Source organism: Protopterus annectens, chromosome 2.part0 (assembly GCF_019279795.1).
Source record: "Protopterus annectens isolate FY-2018-M chromosome 2.part0, PAN1.0, whole genome shotgun sequence".
Lineage (NCBI taxonomy): Eukaryota > Metazoa > Chordata > Ceratodontiformes > Protopteridae > Protopterus > Protopterus annectens.
Genome location: NC_056728.1, coordinates 896,100,771 through 896,122,829, shown reverse-complemented (window position 1 = coordinate 896,122,829; position 22,059 = coordinate 896,100,771). Strand labels below are relative to the sequence as shown.

At 37.2% G+C, this 22,059-nt stretch overlaps 1 protein-coding gene across 1 annotated transcript in view; it reads right to left on the bottom strand.

The window, feature by feature from the left end:
• Positions 1–19,843: 19,843 nt before the first annotated feature.
• The window catches only part of LOC122793284 (vesicle-associated membrane protein 8-like), a 188,754-nt gene continuing 186,538 nt past the window's right edge, over positions 19,844–22,059 (bottom strand). The window contains exon 3 of the mRNA XM_044061148.1: positions 19,844–20,159. Within this exon, the coding sequence (XP_043917083.1) occupies positions 20,016–20,159 (144 nt within the window). The 3' untranslated portion in view covers positions 19,844–20,015. The remainder of the gene's footprint in view (positions 20,160–22,059) is intronic.

The following is a 22,059-nucleotide window of genomic DNA, read 5'->3' as shown; positions in this document are numbered from 1 at the left end:
TGGCAACACTCAGATCTGCTCTGAGTTACAGCACAATGGCACTAATTATACAGAACCAATAGATATTGCCAACATCCTGGCAGATAGGGTCAGTGCTAACTTTACCCCTCTGTCATCCCCTAAAGGGTCTATCTCTATACCAGAAGAATGCAAAGTTCCTGTAATCACGGCTGCACAGGTAAAATACACACTATCCAAAGCCAAGAACACAGCATCCATGGGACCTGATGACATCCCAGGCTGTGTTCTACATGATTTACAGAACAAACTGGCACCCCACCTAAATTTCATGTTCAGTCATAGCCTCTCCTCAGGCTATGTGCCCACTGAATGGCGCACAGTGACAGTTATCCCACTCCACAAACGGGGAGCCACCACAGACCCCGGAAACTACTGCCCCATTAGCCTAACGAGCCTGGTCTGCAAGGCTATGGAGCGTATCATCATGGAACTTATAAACAATGACATTGGTAATCTCCAAACTCAGGACCCTACCCAGTTCGGGTTTGTAAAAGGCAGATCATGTCTCCTAAACCTGATAGACTTCTTTGAAGCAGTCACCAAAGCCGTAGATGAGGGTAAGGTGGTTCACACAGCCTATCTAGATCTCGCCAAGGCTTTTGACACCATCCCCACTCTGGAATTATAGATAAACTCACTAAACTAGGTATAAATCCCTGTGTCACAAGATGGGTTGCCAACTGGCTCACTGACAGAACCCACACTGTGAAAGTAGCAGACTCCAAATCCAGCTTCAGACCAGTGACAAGTGGAGTACCACAGGGTTCAGTCCTGGGTCCTCTCCTGTTTGGTATCTACTTCTCTGAAGTACAGGCCAACACAGAAGGTCTTTGGCTAACGAAGTTTGCAGATGACTGCAAACTAGGAGCCATAATCAAAACTCCAAAAGATGTGGACATCCTACAAAAGGGCCTTGCTGAGACAGATGCCTGGTGTCAAAGCCATGGCCTCAAACTCAATGCCAAAATGTGCATTGTCATTCCTTTTGGTAAAAACTCAGTACCCATGAACTACCACATAGGTGGTAGACTACTTAACACTGAAAGTGTGATAAGAGACCTTGGGACACAGGTGGGCAGTAGTCTCTCCTTTGATAATCACATAGCCACAGTAGTCAGGAAATCCTTCTATGTGGCACACCTCATCACAAAAGGTTTCTCATCCAGGAAAAAGAGGTCATTGTTCCCCTCTACTCGTCACTCATTAGACCCATTATAGAGTACAATGCCCCTTTTGGTATGTACCTCACAAGACATCTACAACAACTGGAAAGGCCACAGAAATACCTCACAAAGAGGATTACCGGTCTTAAAGAGATGCTCTATGCAGACTGTCTCAAAAAACTGCAGCTTTACTCTGTTGCATATCGCCTACTCAGAGGCGATCTCTGCCTAACACACAAAGCTATGTCAAACCCAGAGCTTTTAGACATGCTCCACTTAAAGAAATCCCAATCCCTATGAGCTACACGCTCTAGGGACCTACACCTCGTCACCACAATAAACAGAACATGCTGGAGGGATAGATTCCTGTCCCAGAGACTTCCCATACTCTGGAACAAACTACCTATCTATATCAAACAAAGCTCCTCATTAGCACTCTTCAAGAAAAATCTTGATGATTGGATGGGAGAGAGGAAATTCACCCCAGGGATCACTTCTGTGGCACAGTGGCACAGGAAAATAATTTTCTTGGGTGGCGAAAGCCAGGGTACCTTTGGCTAGGCTTATATAGGCCCTAGGGCCAATAGCCTAGTACCTACCTATGAACCTATGAACCTATAAGCCTAGGATAACTTTTTAATTGAATCCATGGGGTAACTGCCAGCTTACTAAGAACCATCAAGATATTGCTAAAAACTATCATGTGTATGGATATTGTTACTTGTTGCGGAAATAATAAGCAGGGTTTGCATTCCACTGCTTAACATTAAGGGCATTCTATTTGTTACTTTTTGCAAAATTCATATATTACGGGAATTAAACTTCACTTTATTGAGACACTTAGCAGCATCATGAGCATATTGCTAACATATCGACTATCTACAATAAAGCCAGTTTCTTTGTTGTCTTGAAAAAAACAATCCTTCACTTTGAATGAGTTCATGAATGTTAAGTTGTGTTGGTATCAAGGTTGTTTGAAAAGGTACCTACCAAGATTAGGAATTACAAAACCAAAAAATAAAATAGTTTAGAGGCTTAATAAAGTCTACCCCAAAAGGTATGGCTACATGCAGTAGTTTAAGAATGTCTCAATAAAAATAGGAATAAAATGGAAGAAAGTTCATGCATCAGATGTTTAGGCTGGAATCTGTACAAGAATAACTATGAAAGTAGTCAAGTGCTGCCTGTATCTGTATGTCACTATTAGTTTACTCAATGAATTCACGATGTGATGAATTATTATGAGAATTATGAAATGGAATACAGACTGAGGAGAAGATGAAAAAAGATGGGCCTTGAGAATGGCAGATTTGTACTTATGGACCGCTACAATGCCTATCAGTAATTTTTGTATTTTCCTTCTCTCTTACTATGGAAAGTTGGTTTGGATCCACAATTAATTCTGTAGGTTCCTTGTCAGACTGAAGGCACAGATGCACATTCTTTCATTTTCCCCTTTTCATTTGTTTTAATAATTCACTCTTATCCAATATGTGTGGTAGTCTGACTATACTATAAGTTAATTTTATGTTTGAGGTGCCTAACACTCAGTGTAAGATGCATCATTTGAAAGACTGCTATGTACCTAATCCACCAGTGTTCATTGCCAGAAGTAAAATATTGCTTTTTAAAATACTCACTTTTCACACTGTCAATCCCATACAATGAACACCATAATAGTACATTCTGCAGAAAACAGCAGGGCCTTCTTCATTAATCAGAGACATGTCTTCACATTTTTTAAAAGCTAATGTGGGCCATTATGAGTTGGCATAATGGTTAAGGTGTTTACCTAAAGAGGTAATTGGGAATATATTTTCTGGGAGTATGGTGAGCTGGTGAACTTTAAGGATTCTGTGGGATGCACTGTCGGAGATGCTGGATGGGTTGACTGGTCTGACAAGGGAGATGACTTTCCTGAGCTATGATACAGAATAAGAATTGGCTAGACATTAAGGCCTTGCTGTGTCTAATAATGGTGGCTGCCAAAAAAGCAATTACTAGAAAATGGAAATCAGAATCTAAACCAACTAAACTGAAAGTAGTGAATACAGTAACAGGGATAAAACAACTGGAAATGAGATCTATAGAAAAGGGTAGGAGCAAAATACATAGGAAAAAATTGGAATTTTTTCCTATGTACATAGGAAAAATGGGAATACATACAAGGGAGGAATGAAGTTTAAAAGGCGGTAGGACTTAAATGAGCTATGTAATGTTTGAGTGAGAAAGACTGGATAGATTATAGGTAATGTATAATGTTTGCAACTGGGACTATGTCAGTATGTTTGTGATGTAAAATGCTGGAAATTAGGTTTGCGTTGGTGTAGTTTGTTTTCATTTATATAAATGTATGATTGCCTATACAGTAAGTGATGGTTTAATAAACATGTTTCTTATTAAAATAAAGATAGGAATTTAATTTATGTAATATTGCTTAGGTTATAAGATATATAGCAATATATGTGAAGTATAATGTTTATGTTAATACAGTTTGATTATGTTTATATGAATGTAAATTTGCCTATGTCACACATGATAATTCAATAAAGTTGCTTGAAAAAAAATCATACAGAGTTTGATTCTCTCCTTCGGAAAATGGGCAAGGCTTAAAATAGCCCACAAGGGCATAGAGCCTAGTATTTACCTTTATCTGTGTTACCTATGTACAGTGAACTAAGTCAAGAACTAAGAATATACTGTTTTGGGGGGTTTCTGGCTGATTATTAACAAATAATTAACGTAGCAGCTTCTAAATACTGTTGGCTTAAATGTTCAGAGTGACATTTCATGGTCCCCACATTAGTTATGTAATTCTATCACTAACAGTGATTATAAGGTTAGCGAGCAATATTATCTTTGGGTAAGTAGTGAAAATTCTTCCCAGTTTAGTTCATGCCACAGACTAATAAAGAAAAACATATCATTAATATCAGAACTACTGAAAAAAGCTTTCATTTCTAATTATTTTACTACGTTAAAGAAGGAAAGTACAGTCATAAAGATCCAGAAATATGTAGTATTTCATTCTGGATCTTACAAATAGCCATTTTTATGCTGTAACTGGATATGCTTATTAATGGAAATATGGAGAAATATTTTTATTCCATTACTGAGAGGAGTGTTGTCTGATGTATCCATCAGTTAATTGAAGTGCATGATAATACTCTATTACTGTAATTTTCTTTTGCCTTTTGTTTAATTACAATGAATGTTTTTTTATTTACTTTGTATACAAGTTGTTTTTTGTAATATTCATACTACTTAGTATCTCAGAAGTGACTAAAAATGGTCCTTGGACCAGCTTATTCACCCTATTAACAAAATTAAATCCAGTAAGATAAATAAAATACAAGTAATGTGATGCCTGTCATTTCTCATAACCAAGATAATTATGTTTACCAAGCCAGAAAAGAGATATCGCATTCTCTGTGTGAATTCACCTTTCTATTAGCTCATTCAAGTTTTTACTACTTTTCTTTAGAATGAATGGTCATAAACAGAGTAAGATGAGAGTATGGACAATAGTGTTTCTGAAAACTGTAGTAAAGCACCAGGAACTAAATATGGCAAAGAAGCCTCCTAGCTATAGAAATATTCAAAGGATTGAACTGAAAGTTACATCTCTGTCATTTCTTATGATCATCTCATGAATCTCAAAAAAAAAAAAAAAAAATCACAGGAAATTAATTTAATAAAAAAAAATAAATTACATTTTTGTTCTTGTGAGTTCTTTTGTTTAGCTGCAATTGTTTTTTTTATTTGTCTCTAGTTTACACAACTCAAGCATCAATGGCACAATGTATTTTGTATGAATTTCAAAAATGTAAAGATTGTCATTTTCATAAATAGGCCAAAAATAAATCTATATATTTTAACTCATTGAAGTATTAAGCTATAATTGTGGGATATTAACCTTCAGGGTAACATTTTATTTTTATTAATGAGGTTAGGTCTAAATTTGTAGCATTTGAGCACTCATCTAACTGTAGCCTCATAACCTATGCACTTTCATAGTTTGAACTCAGACCGCTGGTGTGTACTTTGTTTCAAAAGTCCTCTTAGATGCAATGGCTGTCATTTTTTACAGTCATTCCAGTTGTTAACTCTCACTTTTTTATACTCCATCAATAAATGCACTAAAATATACATGACTATTACTATGGCATTGCTATATGGAGTGCAAGACTCTTGACACTGATCAATGCTTGTTTTTATGATAGCATGTCTTTTTACTGCTTGGAGTTAAAGCAAAAGTATGATTGTCTTTAAACATGAGAGTATGTAAAAGTTCTGAAGACAAAAAGTACATCTCCCATAAATGACAAAAATACTAACTAACTAACTAACTAACTAACTAACTAACTAACTAACTAACTAACTAACTAACTAACTAACTAACTAACTAGCCAACTAGCCAACTAGCCAACTAACCAACTAACTAACTAACTAACTAACTAACTAACTAACTAACTAACTAACTAACTAACTACTAACTAAAGTTAATGGGTTAGATATTCAAGACAGAGTGTTCCTATTTTACAGGAGACAAAGTCAGACAATATAGATGCAAACAAAATTACAAAATCTGTAATTTTATTAGTAACTGTAACCTAAGCCTTTTTGTAATCCATGGTAGTACAGCAGTAGTGTTGTTACCTCACAGCAAGAGGTTCTCCTGTTCGACTCTCAGCTGAAGTGCCTTTTGTGTGGAGTCTGCATGTCCTCCCCACGGTTGAGTGGCCTCTGAAAGACATGCGTGAATGGGCGTGCCTTCACTGAAGGTTGGATGTCAGGCTGGCAACTTGGTACCATAAAAAGTGACTGCCAATCATTAGTGGACCAGAGTTCTGCTGTGGCGACCCCTAACCAGGAACAGCCGAAAAGGCAAACAACAACAACAACCTAAGCCTCTTTTCTTGAGCATCGCTGGACAAAACATTTAGCAAATTCCAAAGTTTTAAGTACATTTGAATGTTCATGATAGGACAGGTAAAGCTATGGGCTTATTATCTTATTGTGGCCCAGAATTACAAATACTAAAATAATTATAGAATGGAATGCTCAGAAAAAGAAACAAAACTAAAGACTGTATTCATAGTCTGGGAGTTTGCAGCTGAATAGTGGTTATCTGCGAGGAGCACTGCTACAAGTAAATGCAAATAAGCAAAGTGCAGGTTATTAGTGCTGAATAAGGAAAAGTATAAAATACCTAAAGTTTAGCATTAAGTACATACAAAGTACTACATGAAAGCTGCAGGCTTCATATTATTTTGTATGTATTCGGATACTGCAAACTGACAAGGCTATATGCAGTCATGCTTGAAAGACCTAAGGCAAGTGGCAGACTTAGCAGCTTTTATTATTAATATTTTAGAAAAAAATAAAGGGGGATAACATGTTTTATATTGGGGTGAACCCTGTTGGCTACTTTAAAGAATAGAAAGGGTGTGATAGGAAAGACTGAAAAAGGAGAGACACAACAAAGATGGAATCAAAAAAGGAAAACATCAAGGAGTGCACACTGTTTTTGCATGGAATAGCCCCAATTTGTTTTCATTTTTTTATATCAGAGGGTAGTGTAGGTGGGAAATAGGTAAGAGGGTGTAGAAGAAAGGATAAGAGAAAAATAGCTGAGGAAGTGCTATCAAGTGTCCCAGTCCACAGAGCCTCAAATGCAATGGAGGACCCCGATGTTGAGGGAGATAAGGTTCTGTGTTGATGCAGTGGTTGACACCAACTGGGACAGCATGCCTTCAACCTAACACACTGAAGAGAGGCCTTGATTGGCTGAATCCATCCACGATTTCCACCAAAATGTCCTCTACCAAGTCCGAAAACCTCATTCAGTGACACTTGCTAGGTTGCCATGTGGTGGGGTGCCTGTAGGGCCAGTGCCATTGTCCTTACCCTCCAAGGATGTCCCTGCATGGGCAGAGGTTGAGCACATCCTAACCTGGGAGGTACATGACTGGGCTGGTCCAGAGGTTTTTGGGTATGTAAAAAATGAACATAAATGGGAGAGAAAGAGAATAATAAAGGAGAAAGAAATGCATAATTAAAATATGAAAAATAGAGGAAGGGGAAGAGACAAAAGAGAAAATATACTCAATAAGTTCACATATCATGTTACATAGCATTCAATTTCTTACTGTAAACATTTTCATTTTTATAAATCTTTATTGAAGTAAAACGGAATCCACGGGAAGTGCTTATGTAGACTTTGGATGAAATTTTATGGGAAGTGCTTATCCATACTTGGCAGGAGAATATATTGGGGTTTATATTATAACATCGAATCTTACAAAGATTGAATGTTATAATATCAAACCCATAATTCCAAATGCTGAAAACAGCGAAGGTGCAGGACACCGAATTCTTTCCAAGGGAAAGAATTCGGTGGGCCATTGCTGTGGCTTCGCTGTTTTCAGCATTTGATATGTTGGAGCGCTATGGGTCGGGTTCAGGTAAGTGTGCGATTGTGTGTAGGTTAGGGTTGGGGCGGGTTAGGTGAGTTAGGGTTAGGGAGTGGGTCAGGTAAGTGTGTGGCTGTGTGGATGTTAGTGTTAGGACGTGGGTCAGGTAAGTGTGTGATTGTGTGTAAGTTAGGGTTAGGGGGCGGGTTAGGTGAGTTAGGGTTAGGGCGCGGGTGAGGTGAGTGTGCGATAGTGACGGACCTTAGGGTTAGGGACGGGTTAAGGTAAGTGGATAGCTACTAGTGTATGTAAAGTTTAGTTTAGGTTTAGGTGTAGGATTTTAAGTATATGTGTGTGGATGGCTGTTTTTTGTGTGTGTTTGTGCTGTGTGTATGTTTCTCGGAATAGCGAATTTTTTCCCTGGGAAAAAATTCGCTATTCTGACTGTTCGATGTTTTCAGACTTCGGTGTTTAGGGTTTGATATAATAACATTCGATGTTAGAGAACTTCGATGTTATGATATAGACCCAATATATTGCTATTATGTTCTGGTGGGGTTTGCATACTACACAAACACGGTGATTATATCTGTGTCTTTCATGATATTGCACAAAAACCACCCTTTAAAAATATTTACATCTTGCAGAATTAGTTAAACACAAAATGTGCCCATTTTCTGTGAAGGCCCGGGGAGAAAAGCTCCATAATACATAATACAGTAAAGATACAAAAGTATAAAAGATACAGTATATAGTACCGTTTACAAATTGTAGATTCAATATCAAGCATGATCAACAAAGTTCATTGTGATAGATCTAAGGGTTATACTGTACAGATTCATTTGAACATACATTCTTACATTTGAAGTGTGGAAACACTTTACATGCACTCATTTAAAGTAAGATGCTATTTATAGTATTTACAAAGTTGAAATCATGTATTGAGTAGCTATAGGAGTTACAGAGAGCTTGAGTCCACTTTGGGAAATAGTTATGGGAGTTATAGAGAGGTCCAGGACCCAGGAGAAAAACCTCTTGGGGCATTTACTTAAATAGAATTAGGTAGGGTGAAAGCAGGTACATTTCCATTTGGAGGACAGGTATGTGAAAAGATTGGTTTTGAAGTTTTCTGAGTTTGATATTGTCCTTAGTATGGAAGGGAGATAATTCCATTTCTTGGCTAGTGAGAAAGAGAGGAGAAGTTGGCCAGCAGGTCGTTTAGGTTTGTGGATAGTAATTAAGTTTTGGTGTTCAGATCTGAGAGATCTATTAGGGGTGTAGGGGGGAAGGATGTTTGTTAGAGCCAGACATTTTGTTGGGTGAAATACAAGTCTGTGTGTAGTGGTGAGTTGGAGGTAGTCTAGTTAATTTGTGAGTTCTAGCCAATTCAGAGATTGAAGGGTAAGGCAGTGATGGGTGGAATTATTGGATTTGGTGGCAAATTTAGAGATTTTATTATAGCAGTTTTCTAGTTTAGAGGTGATGGAAGAGGTCAGGTTAGTTAGAAGAGGGGCTCCATATAATAAGGAAGGAAGAAGGTAAGTAGTGGCCAGGGTATGCCTTGTAGAGTTGGAGAGGAAGTGATTGTTCCTGTATAGCATACCTAACTTTCGGTGGGTTTTCTTTATATTTTGTTGAATATGGATATCAAACTTGAGGTGTTCGTCTATAGTAATGCCAAGAAGTTTGGCAAAAGGGACCACTTCTATAGGTGAGCTGGTTTGGCTAAGGACTTTGAATGCATTTTTGTCATAAGAGTGAGTCTTTGAGGGAGGGAACAGTAGAATTTTTTGTTTATTTGCATTGAGTGAGAGGTGGTTTTGGCCCTTCAAATTCTCAGTAGTTGAAAAAGCAGTTTGGGTTTTAGTCAGCAGTTCAGGGACATTTGAGGCAGAGCAGACTAAAGTTGAGTCATCTGCATATTGAATGACTTTGGCATCAGGAATAGCAGTGTGAAAGTTATTGATAAAGATGATAAAAAGCATAGGTCCAATGATGGACTATGCCGGTTGGGGTAGGTAAGAAGGTAGAGGTGGTGTTCTTCCATTTAACTGCCTGAGATCTATCTGACAGGTAACTAGAGAACCAGGATAAAGTATTTGGTGAGAGATGTAGGTTTGAGAGATTATAGAGAAGGTGTTTATGGGAAACAGTATCGAATGCTTTAGAAAGATCGAGGAGAACTGTGCATACAAAGTGTCCTGAATCTCGGGCTTGATTGACAGTTTCTAAGAAGGAGAGTAGTGCAGTTATATAGGTGTAAGGAGTTAGTTTTGGGTCAGGAAAGGCATACATTGGAGGTGGATGCATTTTTCTAGGATTTTGGATATTGGTGAGAGCAGAGCAATGGGGCGAAGTTTGAGATGTTGGTGTTTTGCCTCCTTTGTGAAGAGGAAGAATATAGGCTGAATGCCAGAGTTTGGGGACATATGATTCCTTTATAGATCTGTTAATAATTATGCTGATTGGGAGTGCTATACCATCAGCAGCACACTTTAGGAAGGAGGAGGGAATATTACCAGGAGCATTGGAGCAAGGTTTAAGTTTGGATAGAAGTCTTTTTATAAAGTTAGTAGAGACAGGTTTGAGCTCGAACATAAGGGGAAGGTTATTAGGGGGCTTAGATGGAGAAGAATGAGGGACAGGTGGATTATTGTTGGGAAAAGTCTTGGTCAGGTCAGAAATAGTTTCTATAAAAAATGAGTTAAATTGGGAGCTTAATTCGAGGTCAGATTTACTTGGGTCAGGACAGGGGTTATTCTTGGAGCCTGGATTGAGAAGTGAGTTTATGGATTTCCAGAATTGTTTGGGTTTTTTGTTATTATTGGACTGGAGCTTAATATAGTAGGATTTTTTGTCCTTAGTGATTAGTTGTTTTGCAAAGTTATGGAATTGTGTGTATTGGAGCAGGGTTTGGGGCAGTTTATTGTTTTGGTAAAGCTTCCAGGACTTGTCCTATCTGAATTCTCATACTTTGCCAATCTTCTGTTATTGCAAGTTAGAACAAACTAATACACTTTTGGGCAGAATGGTGTTTTAAAATATTATGCTTTGCATATGACATTGTGAATTGTGTTCAGCTAGAAGGTGGACACACACAAAAAATGTAGCAAGTTGTGGAAGCATTCGTTTCCTTAGCTGTACAAATATTTGTGCTTTGATAGTTTTTTAAGAATATAAGGGGGTAATTTAGAATGTATACCGAAGTAATAAAGAAGTAATACAACTGATCATTTCTCCCTAAAGTATTTGCTGGACATTCATTTGCCACTGCAGTCCCCACCATTACCCTCTGCTGATCTCCTTCATTTGCCACTGCAGTCCCCACCATCACCCTCTGCTGATCTCCTTCATTTGCCACTGCAGTCCCCACCATCACCCTCCGCTGATCTCCAGTCTGATTAGGCTGTGGTGTCTGACTGAGTCCAGCATTCTTGCATGTGCAATTAATATTGTAGAACAGATTGCTATCTTTTACAATTATACTAATAAATATTTTTGGCCTGCATAGACTATCTGCATGTAGTTTAACTACTACCCAAGGTAATGGAATGCTAAATAAAAGTATGTGGAAATGCAAAAAATGTTTGTTTGCTTTCTATATGAATACACAAGTAAGTATTTGTAAGTATACTCATGCAGATGTGTATCTGTGATTTACAGACATAAATATGTAGACTATTGTTTTACTCATACGTATGTTACATTTGTATTTCTATTTCTATAGACAATTATGTCATTGCATAAACATTCCATATATTTCTGTATATGTGCAGTTCTGTGTACAGATATGTTTATGCTTTCTTTTGCGTTATTATAGTAGTATTACAGATACATATTTGCAGATGCACACATTTCTTCTACCAAATACATTTAATTATGCAGCCTTCTTATACTTTAATTTTTAAACCTATGTTTACTAGGACCCACCCAAAAAACTAATAACACTAGTATAATACTCTGGTCTTCTCAACACTGTCTGGTCAACCAGTTCAGTCAGCTGCTAGAACCTACGCTTCTATAGGTCATCGTACCTGTGGTGACACTGTTGGCTGAAGCAGGTGATCCCTGTCAGTGATGACAGGTGCTCACCCATCTCCTGCCAGATAGTGATCTTTTTCCAGTTTGAGCCAGATGTACATGCCTGGATGTTATCCAAATTTGACACCCTAAGAAGGTGGTCCATTATTAGGGTCTCCTTTTCTGACCAGCCTGGAGCACAGCTTTGTGCCTTCACAGGTGTTATCATTGTTTGAAGTTCCAGAACCAGAATGAAGAAATTATGAGCAGGGTTATGGTTTACAGGTTTAGAACCACTTCCTCTGGGGTGTGACATTACCTTAACCAAACCAGTATGGCACCATATATTGTTATTATTGTCAAAGTTGGTTTAACCAAAACTGAGTTATTACATACATGTTTTTTTAAAAGAATACATTCCCATTTCATTTATATTGTGGATAAAAAACAGAATGTAATCACAACTTTTCTTTCTATTACTTAAAATTACTGGGGATGCTTTATGCTTTAGCTACCTTTTTTTGAGTATTATGCTTGAATGCCATTTATTCATGTGAAAAGAAGCAGTTATTTATATTTTTGGGGGATACAAAAATACATATTCCTATGTGGGTGATTATCAACTTTTATTAACTGTTGAGTAGTTTGAGGTGAGAAGGTGTGCCAGATGGGGTTAGATGGGTAGGGAGAACACTTCATGGTTGTGCAAACTGGCATACATATAACTGTTTTGTTTTTTCTAAACATATTCAGATTTGAACATATTTGAGGATATATGCATGTTAGTGTTGTATCCTGGGGACTGCTCGAGTTGCTGTGAACTCCACCACTGTCTGCAGTGTGTTCACATGAACCTGAGTCCACCTTCATGAACAGCCAAAAATGATTTACATGCATAAGTGGCCGTACACGTTCACATATTACTGTGATTCATAGAGATTAATGTAAAAGGGCATAATTTGTATATAATGCACATAAATGGACCTGAATTTCTGTCAAATAGTATATCACCACCATATTATATTATGATTACTTGAGTTAGGTGGCAAATGACTTAGGAAACTGTGGACTTCTTAAAAGTATGAGAAAATTAAACATATTTCAATTTAATTTTAAACAATTCAAAATTATATAAAATTAGTAAGTTACCTTGTAGAAATGTTTATTTACTCATATGATGAGTGTATTATCATCACAGCTTTAATGAATAGTGTAAAGCTGTCATTTTTAAGTGGAAAATCATTACAATATTGGTGAAAATGATTAATGATCACTGAGAAAACTCATTTATTTTGATGTAATTTTGTGATTGTACATGCATGGTAGAAATGCAGTGATTTAATTGTGAAGTACTGCAGTGGTAAGGATGTTTTGTTGACTTAACATACATGTTGACAAGAAGAGGTTCACCAGGATAATACAAGAAAAAATAAGTTTTATTAAGACTAAGTGTTTTCGTAAGTATACAAGTTGAATCAGACTTTATCAGAATCTGTTAAAACAGCACCAAGCGTTCTACTTAAAGCAATTTAAATGATTACATGATAGCTGACCTCTCTTTCATAAAGATACTTTTTAGAAACTTTAACAGAATACATAAATATACTCAGTCACTGTAGTGTAAATAATAAAAATACATAAGTATATGTAAAAAACTCCACTGAATTATATCAAAGTGATAAAACATTATAGAATGACAGAAAATGTATGCATATAAAAATTGTTTCTTGCAATCATAACATTCTGACTTTCTAGAACAGTACCCACCATACACTAACCATAGCTGGCCCTGCTTGGATTTTACAACTTGACTGTCTGCAGCCTCAAAACACTGGTAATAGAGACTGCATCATTAATGCCAGAAGGCTGAGTTGCATTCAATAACAGCTGCCACTTTTAGTCCCTCATTTCTAATGGAAATTTCTGAGTGTCACTGATGAATGAAAAATGCCAGTATTATGAATACATGACAATGGTATGGATGATTGCTTTACTGTTCTGAATGTACTTATGATATTGCACACATTAGTATAGCACACTTTTACTTGGCTGAACTGAGACTTTGCATCTGTACATAATTATAGGGTCTGTGTTACCCAACATTCAATAGAAGTATGTCAGGCAGACATGGTCAGTGTTGTGTAGTTTGACTGATGATTACATTATAAGATTTTTGGGTTTAACTGTAGCCTTTTTTCATATACAGTAATAATGCAAAACAAGAGATCAAGGCAGAGAAAGGACAACTTTAGCCATGAAGAAAATTGCATCCTGATGACAGCATTTAGGATATATGGGAAAGGTCTGTTTGGTAAAGGGAGGGCCCAAACAAGCTGAGAGGACAATAGTCTGGAATCAAGCTGCCCTGGACATTAATGCAGTGGGCGGCAGAAACCACAGAACAACACAGTGCAAGAAGAGGGCAAATAAGGCGAGGCAGAATGCGATTGCCATGCCAGTACTGAGAAGTGGGGTACTCCAACAATTAGCCAATCGACACCAAATGAGGAATACCTTCTCTCTATGCGGGAATGAGTATGACTCAGAAGATGATGGTGCTGGAAGAATCAGAAGTGGTATGGACACTGTCTACTACCAATGTCTGCAGCAGGAACAGCTGCCTGCTCCTGAAGGTTGGTTTAAAAACAGTAACACGTTTATATAAAGAACTGAATTGAAAATTGACAGGAAATGATTACATTAAACACATGACAATTACTATTAATATGTTAACCTTCCACATCTGCATAGCATGAAAATGCATGTAGTGATCATGGTAAGTTCCCCTAAGAATACAGTAGTGCAGGCTATTTCTATATTAGTAATGTTTTCAAATAATTTGTACAGGGTCAGCAGCAGAACAAAACAGTTCCACTATACCAATACATTTGGAGGACATCATCAAAACTGCAGTTGAAGATAATGATGATAACATAGTTATAATTATGAAGCAGTCTGAGTAAAGTGGCAAACAGTCCCCAGGCTTAATGGCAGGGTCTCACACCCCACAACATGTTAGTAACTGTACAGTGCATCACAGAGGCAAGCATATGCTGACATTACACTCAGACTTGTACAGGAGGATAACCCATGCTACTCTACACCAGTATCTCCAAAACCAGATGAACACTTTCAGAATAATGGCAAAAATTCAGAGGTAACATTGGTCAGTGACATTTTAAAAAGAGTCTGCAGGCACAGAAATTTGCCACAGCTACTCCATGAAACATATACAGCATTGGTTGCCCAGCATTTGATGTGCTGTGACATTGGTAGGGCTCACAGCATTGCAACAGAGAATCAGCTGGAAATGGTCAGAGTCCAGGCTATGTATGAGGATTTCCAGCACTACTTAATAAATGGCACAGAGAAGAGATAATGTCATGGTCACACTGGTGTGTAGAACAGTGGCACAAAAAGCATCCAAGACCACTTCCATTTGTACACTAGTTAATACTTACCACACTGGAAGGGGAAGAGGACATTGTACTGTCCGGACACATGGGCAAGTCACATAATACTACAAGTGCTTCTCAAGAAAGTACTGTAATTGGTTGGGAGAACAAGAACAACCAATTTCAAGCAGGCCATGTCAGTGTGTTCAACTACACCTAGCAGGGCCTCTCATCTGAGGTCCCAATCACATTCCTGCAGCACTGTCAGATCGCTTTCTGCAGGATCACCTGTATCAAGTAGGTTATGTCATTGGACCGACTCATCATCCAGCTTTCATGATAGTCCCTTTTCAAAATCACTTCCACTATCACCTAGCCTATCTTTAGAAGATGATTATGACAAATCTGATCTTGACCTACAATGATTCAAGTCTGACATTTCTGTTACTTACAATTTCACCTTCACAAACTCAGGTCAATGTTTAACTTAAAAGGGAATATGTTATTAAAAAAGAACTCTTTTTTTTTTTAGAACTCTTTTTAATTGTATGCATTTCATTGCTGTAATGGTACTGCTTAAAACTTCATGGAACTGTGGAAAGAAATCTGTATGACATTGTCACCAATGCTCTATGCATTATTATTTTTACAGGTGGCAGTTACCTACAACTTAAAAGTAGTGCTATACAAGTTTTCATGGAAACACAGTCATGAGAAAATTACGGATTCAAAAGAGTACCCTTCTATGTAAACAAGTACTGCTGCCACTTCACCCTCACCACTGCACAAATGATGATATGTTTGTCTCTGAAGTCACAAATTATTGTGTATGACAAAATTAGATAATCTGATGTGCAGTACCTCAACAGACAACATATTTTAAACTGAGAAAACATTGCATAATATTAAAAACAATATGATACATTTTAATTCAAATGCAAGGTATGAACGCATGTTAAATACCGAATTAACAATTTTTACTAACTGTACCACTTTAGGATGTCCATACTTAGGTAAGCCACCTGAATAAAATTTATTGTGCAAAATTGTTAAAAAGGTACATCACTCAGGTTTGATTTTTACAAACAATAATATGAGGAACTGTTCTGAAATAAAATAAAAATTGAAACCAAAAATAATAAAAATCAGCAAGGACGCCACCAACGAAATTGTATATTGGTTTATTCAAAAAGAAAACTGAGCGTGTTCATCTTTATATTTAGAAAAGACTTCATGAGAGCGAATTCTTTTGAAACCTAAAGTGCTAAATACACAGAACCCACCAAAGTGAGGCATAGGGATGTAATTAATTTGTTAATCATGTTAAATCAGATTAAATCACTGCAGTCCAAGACCGCATTAAAAACAGGAAGAAAGATGTGCAAACCCAGACAGGAAGGAGGACAGTTCACTAAGATGCTAAGCATATTATATATAAATAAGATGTATATTTAATGTATACATGAATAAATATAAATAAAATTATTAAACTATAGCAGCCTTCATCTTTAAAGCACTAGAAATGGAAATAGAGTCATTTAACCCTGGTGAAACTGAAGCATTGAGCCTTAATTGTCAAACTAGTTCCTTGAGCTCAAGCAAGTCTCAATGTTTCCCCCAAGTGGAACAACCATCACCCTGTCAACAGCAAAAAAGTGAACTTTCTGTAACTGGGACAGATGGTAGTATGCCTCAAGAGGGAATTGATGTTTTGTTTTTTCCTGATATCATAATAATACTCACATATTCTTTCAGCTTTCTGATGGTTTTACCCACATAATATGCATTACAAGAATCATATGAAGCTAATCAATGCTAACTTGGGCTTAGCTATGTTCAGGTATTCCCGTAACTCGTGGTCCACAATTTTGAAAGAATCATACCACATCCTGGGAAGGTTAACTGTAATGTAGCCCTCATAGTCTGTTTAGATAATACTTTTTTATACAGCAGTATGTTTAGCATCTTAGTGAATTGTCCTGCTTCCTGTTTGGGTTTGCACATCTTTTTCCCTGTCTTTACTGCAGTCTTCATGTGCAGTGATTTAATCTGATTTAACATGATTAACCAATTTATTACATCCCTGTGCCTCTCATTGGTGGGTTGTATGTATTTAATGCATTAGCTTTCACTAGAATTCACTCTGATGAAGTCTTTTTTTAAATGTAAAGACAAAAGTGCTCAGTTTTCGTTTTGAATAAACCCATTTACAGTTTTGTTGGTGACATCCTTGCTGATTTTAAAATAAAAATAAAATAAAATAAAATAAAGATGAGAAGGAATATCAGATGAACAGTGAGAGAAGAACATGCACCACACAGCAAAGCCTGCAGATATCACTGCATGCATCAATTATACTCAATGTAACCTTACAAGAAAGGAAACACTTACCTGAATATCATGGTCTTAGTTCTGTTCTACATTCTGCCTCTTTACCTGCTCGGCCATTTGGCATGCTCAGTGCTGCTGCATGGGGCCCCTTACTGCTGCTTCTGGCTGGTCATCATTATTCGCAGTTGGACTGGAATTGACAATTGCAGTCACAGCATGGGTCACTTCACCACCAGACTGATGCATGATCATGTTGTGCAGAATGCAACATGCAGTAAAAATTCTGTGTACAGTGGCTGGGTCATGCAGAAGGGCAGCCCTAGACTCATTCAGGGACCTAAAATGACTCTTCAGGAGGCCAGAGACCATATCAGTGACTACAGATGTCTGGGACAGGGATGTGTTGTAGATATCATCTGCAACTCCACTTGGATTTCTCACTGGTGTCTTGAGCCATGGCTCCAGACAGCATCCAATGTCACCTGAAAGAAAAAAAAGACAGAGAGAGAAAGGAGGAGGGCAGCAAAACAAAGGAAAAGTAGTTTACTATTCAGCAGTGCCTTTTAACATGATTAACTACTTAAATACAACAGCAAAAAGAAAAAAAATATATATTTTCCACTTGCCAATAAGATGACCACTGAACATTCTACCATGCAGGAGGGGGTGGTAGATTGAGCTAGTGTGCCAGATGTGGAATCATTTGCACTGACAGGATGCTGGGCAGAGACATTGATGATGATCCCCGTGGATCACATATTATCTGACAATTAATGGAATGGTAGCCCTTCCTTTTGTGGTACTGTGTATCCTGTGGACCAAAGGGGCCCTAAAGTATACACACTATTGCACTGAGCACCTCTGAGAAATGTGCCACCCCATAAAAGGCATTCATAGTCCTGAACTGTTCCTGAGGTGACACCAGGAAATATACTGAACCACACGTGCCCAGAATACATCAAGGAACTGCTGCAGTACCCTCAAGACAGAAGCATGTGAGATCACCAATGTGTAGTCAGTCTGTTTCTAGATGGCCCCTATGCAAGTGTAGTGAGAGCTATACATACCTTAGTATCCACAGGTATAGGAAGTCTACACATTTCTCCAGTACCCATATGGGGGGGGGGTCATACTCACTAAGACCCTTATAATATCCCTGCCCAATCTAAACCTCAAGTATCTCCTGATTATTAAAATTATATATATGTTACCCTCAACCTATATCTCCACATTCTTGGCTTGCAAGCACTGCTAGGCATAAGAGGTGTTGGTTCAGCCAAGACAAACAACTCACAAAGGGGAACAGCAAGGCTAGCAGCAGGTAACAGCATTTTCACTGCGTTCAAAGTCGATGGGATTGGTGAGACTCCTCTTTATATAACATATCTGCGAAGAGTGCAAAAAATGGAAAAATTCACTGTGAATCACAATCAGGTGAGTAAACCTTCAGTAGCATATACTGGGTTACATCATTCCTCATTTACATCTTATTTTGTGTTCATCTGTTTAGGCCTATTCACAGTCATTGTGTGTTAATGTAAGTGGCCTCTATGAACCATGGGTTAGTTGCACTTATTCATAGACAGCAGGGATAGCCTTAATGTGTAATGACTACAAATACCACCCATAATTTTTGAAATAGCAGGTGAAACAATACATTATTTGTTGTACAGCTTCAAGAAAGTGAGTATAGCCTGAGAATTAAACACGAAGGAAATAAAAAAAAAATACTTTCAAAAAATTTAAACTGTAGTAAGATTAATAAAATAATTTGCTAATTTTTTGAAACTAAAAACTGCAGTAATTAAATGCAGAGAATATTTCTCTGTGCTTTGCATGTGACAGGCAGTTACAGCAATGGTTGTACTGGAGCTTGCATATGCAATTTGCAGATGTACACATTTTCGATTGGTTAATAATATTTCAACATGTCTTTTTTTTCAGACTTGCTGGCATTAGTAAGGTATTACCTTTGTTATCACTAGAAATGTAGGGAAAGTAGTTGATGGAAAAAAAAAAGAACCTTTACTATGATTTAGTAACTGTTCAAAATTTTGGACAGAGTGGAGAATGGAGCCAACAACTTTTAAATGTCACTGAATATAAGCACATGATGTATAAAGAGCAGTCATATTTTTTCTTCCTTGCGTATGAAGATTTATAGTATAATATAATAGTAAGTGATATGAATGAATGTCTTAAAGATATATTACCATAATGACTCATTATGAAACATTTTTACAGTAGGAATGTGGAACAAACAGTGCTGTGTTTCTGATTCACGCTAATGTTCCCTGCATACTGCTGTGTTGTATAACCAGCAAAACAGCATCAAGGACAAATCTCTTTTGGGATTCCGATTGCTTTCAGGGCTACATCTTCATTATCAGTGCTCAACCTGCATGTAAAAATACATTTATATAGCATGTAGAATCTAATTTGGGTACTGCAGACAGAAAATGTTGGATGCAAAAGACACCTCATGAAACAATGAAGATATGTATATACCAGCATCAGCTTTTAATTATATGCAGTCTTTAAAATACTTTTGCACCATACTTCAGTACATTCACATGTCTTACATTTTATAAAATGTTACTCAATGATTTTCATTTATATACATTGGTCAGTTTAAAGTGCCATCTGTGAGTCAAGTAAGCAAGTTTTTCTTAAGTCGGTATGACGCCAGTCGCTAAAAGGATGATGATGAGGACGATGACGGCTACTATAACGACAATGATGATGATCATCTTGGTGTTCTTCCACCACATCTTCCTTGCAATCTTTGTTGAGGTTTTCTGAAAAGATTCAGCCTGAATCAAAAGAGAGAAGGTAATTAACTCCGAATGTAAGCCCTTTTTTTCCTTTCTAATTATCAGTTATGCTTTCATAATTTTACTTTTTTCTGATCCTATTTATATTACACGGTAATAGAGACGCTTTGATACAAGAAATTTTTGTAAGCTATTCTGAATGGCAGTTTAAAGACAAGAATCTTGGAATGTAATGTAAAACTCTCTGTCACCATTATGTATGTATTTATTCTTTATTAACCAGGATAGTAGACTGAGTTAACATGGGCCCAATTTTTTTTTCAGTGCCATCGCAATACAGCCAATGGTGAAATTATAACATATATGGTTATATTTCACTACATCGGCATACCCTACCTTGACCACAAATGGTCAAAACTCAGTTAAGCAAAAAATGTTTTATGCAGGGGGATAAGCCCCCTGCATCCCCATTCAAGGGATGTACACCTACATCTACTGTTAATTATATATAGCAACTCTGATATCACAAAACTGTGGGTATAGGGCAAAATCTTACTCCCCACTATACAGTGATCCTGCAACACAAATGCCAGCATCCTGTCATGAACTAGCAGTTTGACAAAACAGTCTTCCTAGCTAAATAATCTATGTAACAATGTACAGACACATTGACTATATATATTTATCTAGTTATCTATATGGTTGCAGTTTGTAGCACTGAACATTCAAAACAGTATAAATTATTTTTTTGTTGTTGTCGTTTGCCATCTGTTTTGTTCTTTCTTAAAGAACAACACATTTTCTGTATAGACAGATTTACAACATTATTTATACTACTGAATTCTAGAACATCATATCACAGCACTGTTTACAATAGAATTTATATTGCATCAGTTTGTTACATCTTAGGGCGAGACCTACAAAACTATGTTCCATGAACCCCCCAACATGAGATTTTTGGGTTCAGATCCTCAAGATGGGTGGTAGTCCTTTAACAAGCCATTGGTATAGTGGTGGAACAAACCCTTTGTTAGTTCTAATGCAGTCTCTTGCCCTCTCCAACTATTCTGTAAAATTGTCTACCCTATGCATTGGGTAGCGGTCACATTTGTAAAATGCTGTTCAGTTTCCCATAATCATTACAGAATATGATTGCCCAGCAGGCTTTGGGGCTAACATTATGGTGGGGTTGTTCCACTTGCTTTTTAATACCCTTAAGCATTTTTTGTACTTTTTATTGCATAGCCTTTGGGACTCATTTTCTGTAATGTTTTAGTTAATCTTTTCTCCTGGAAAGGTCTGAATATGGTTGTGAGTTTGGTTTGTCGTGCCAAGTGGTTCTGAAAACACTTTTGTGTTTCTTGATAGCTATTCCTTTAACTCTTGTTTCTGTGGCTTTGGTAGTAAATGCTCCATCTGAACTGGAGGCTTACAGGTCAGTTTTCTTTCTACACCAGTTCCACTAATTTGTAATTATACAGGCCTACAGTTTTTCCCATGGTTTCAGAATGCTGATACATATATTTTCTGACTTCCTCTTAGCAATCTTTCTGACTCTTTGTTTTTTATCAGTTTATCATTTTATTCTTCAGCTATTTTGAATGGACCCACCTATTCAATCAAAAACTGTTTTCTGCAGAAGGAACCACAACTGAAATCTGTTCTCTGGATTTGAATTCCCTGCTCTTTGCATTTCTGTGTTATACTTCTTCCTCTTAGTCTAATATTTTTATGTGTTCTCATATGATGGGCATCATCACTCTCAGCCTCTCTTGTAAGTTGCTACAGTGTTCTATACCAATTTTGGGGGGTTTCTTTTTGCTAATATATATAGTTAGGTAATTAACTCCGAATATAAGCCCTTTTTTTCCTTTCTAATTATCAGTTATGCTTTCATAGTTTTACTTTTTTCTGATCCTATTTATATTACACGGTAATA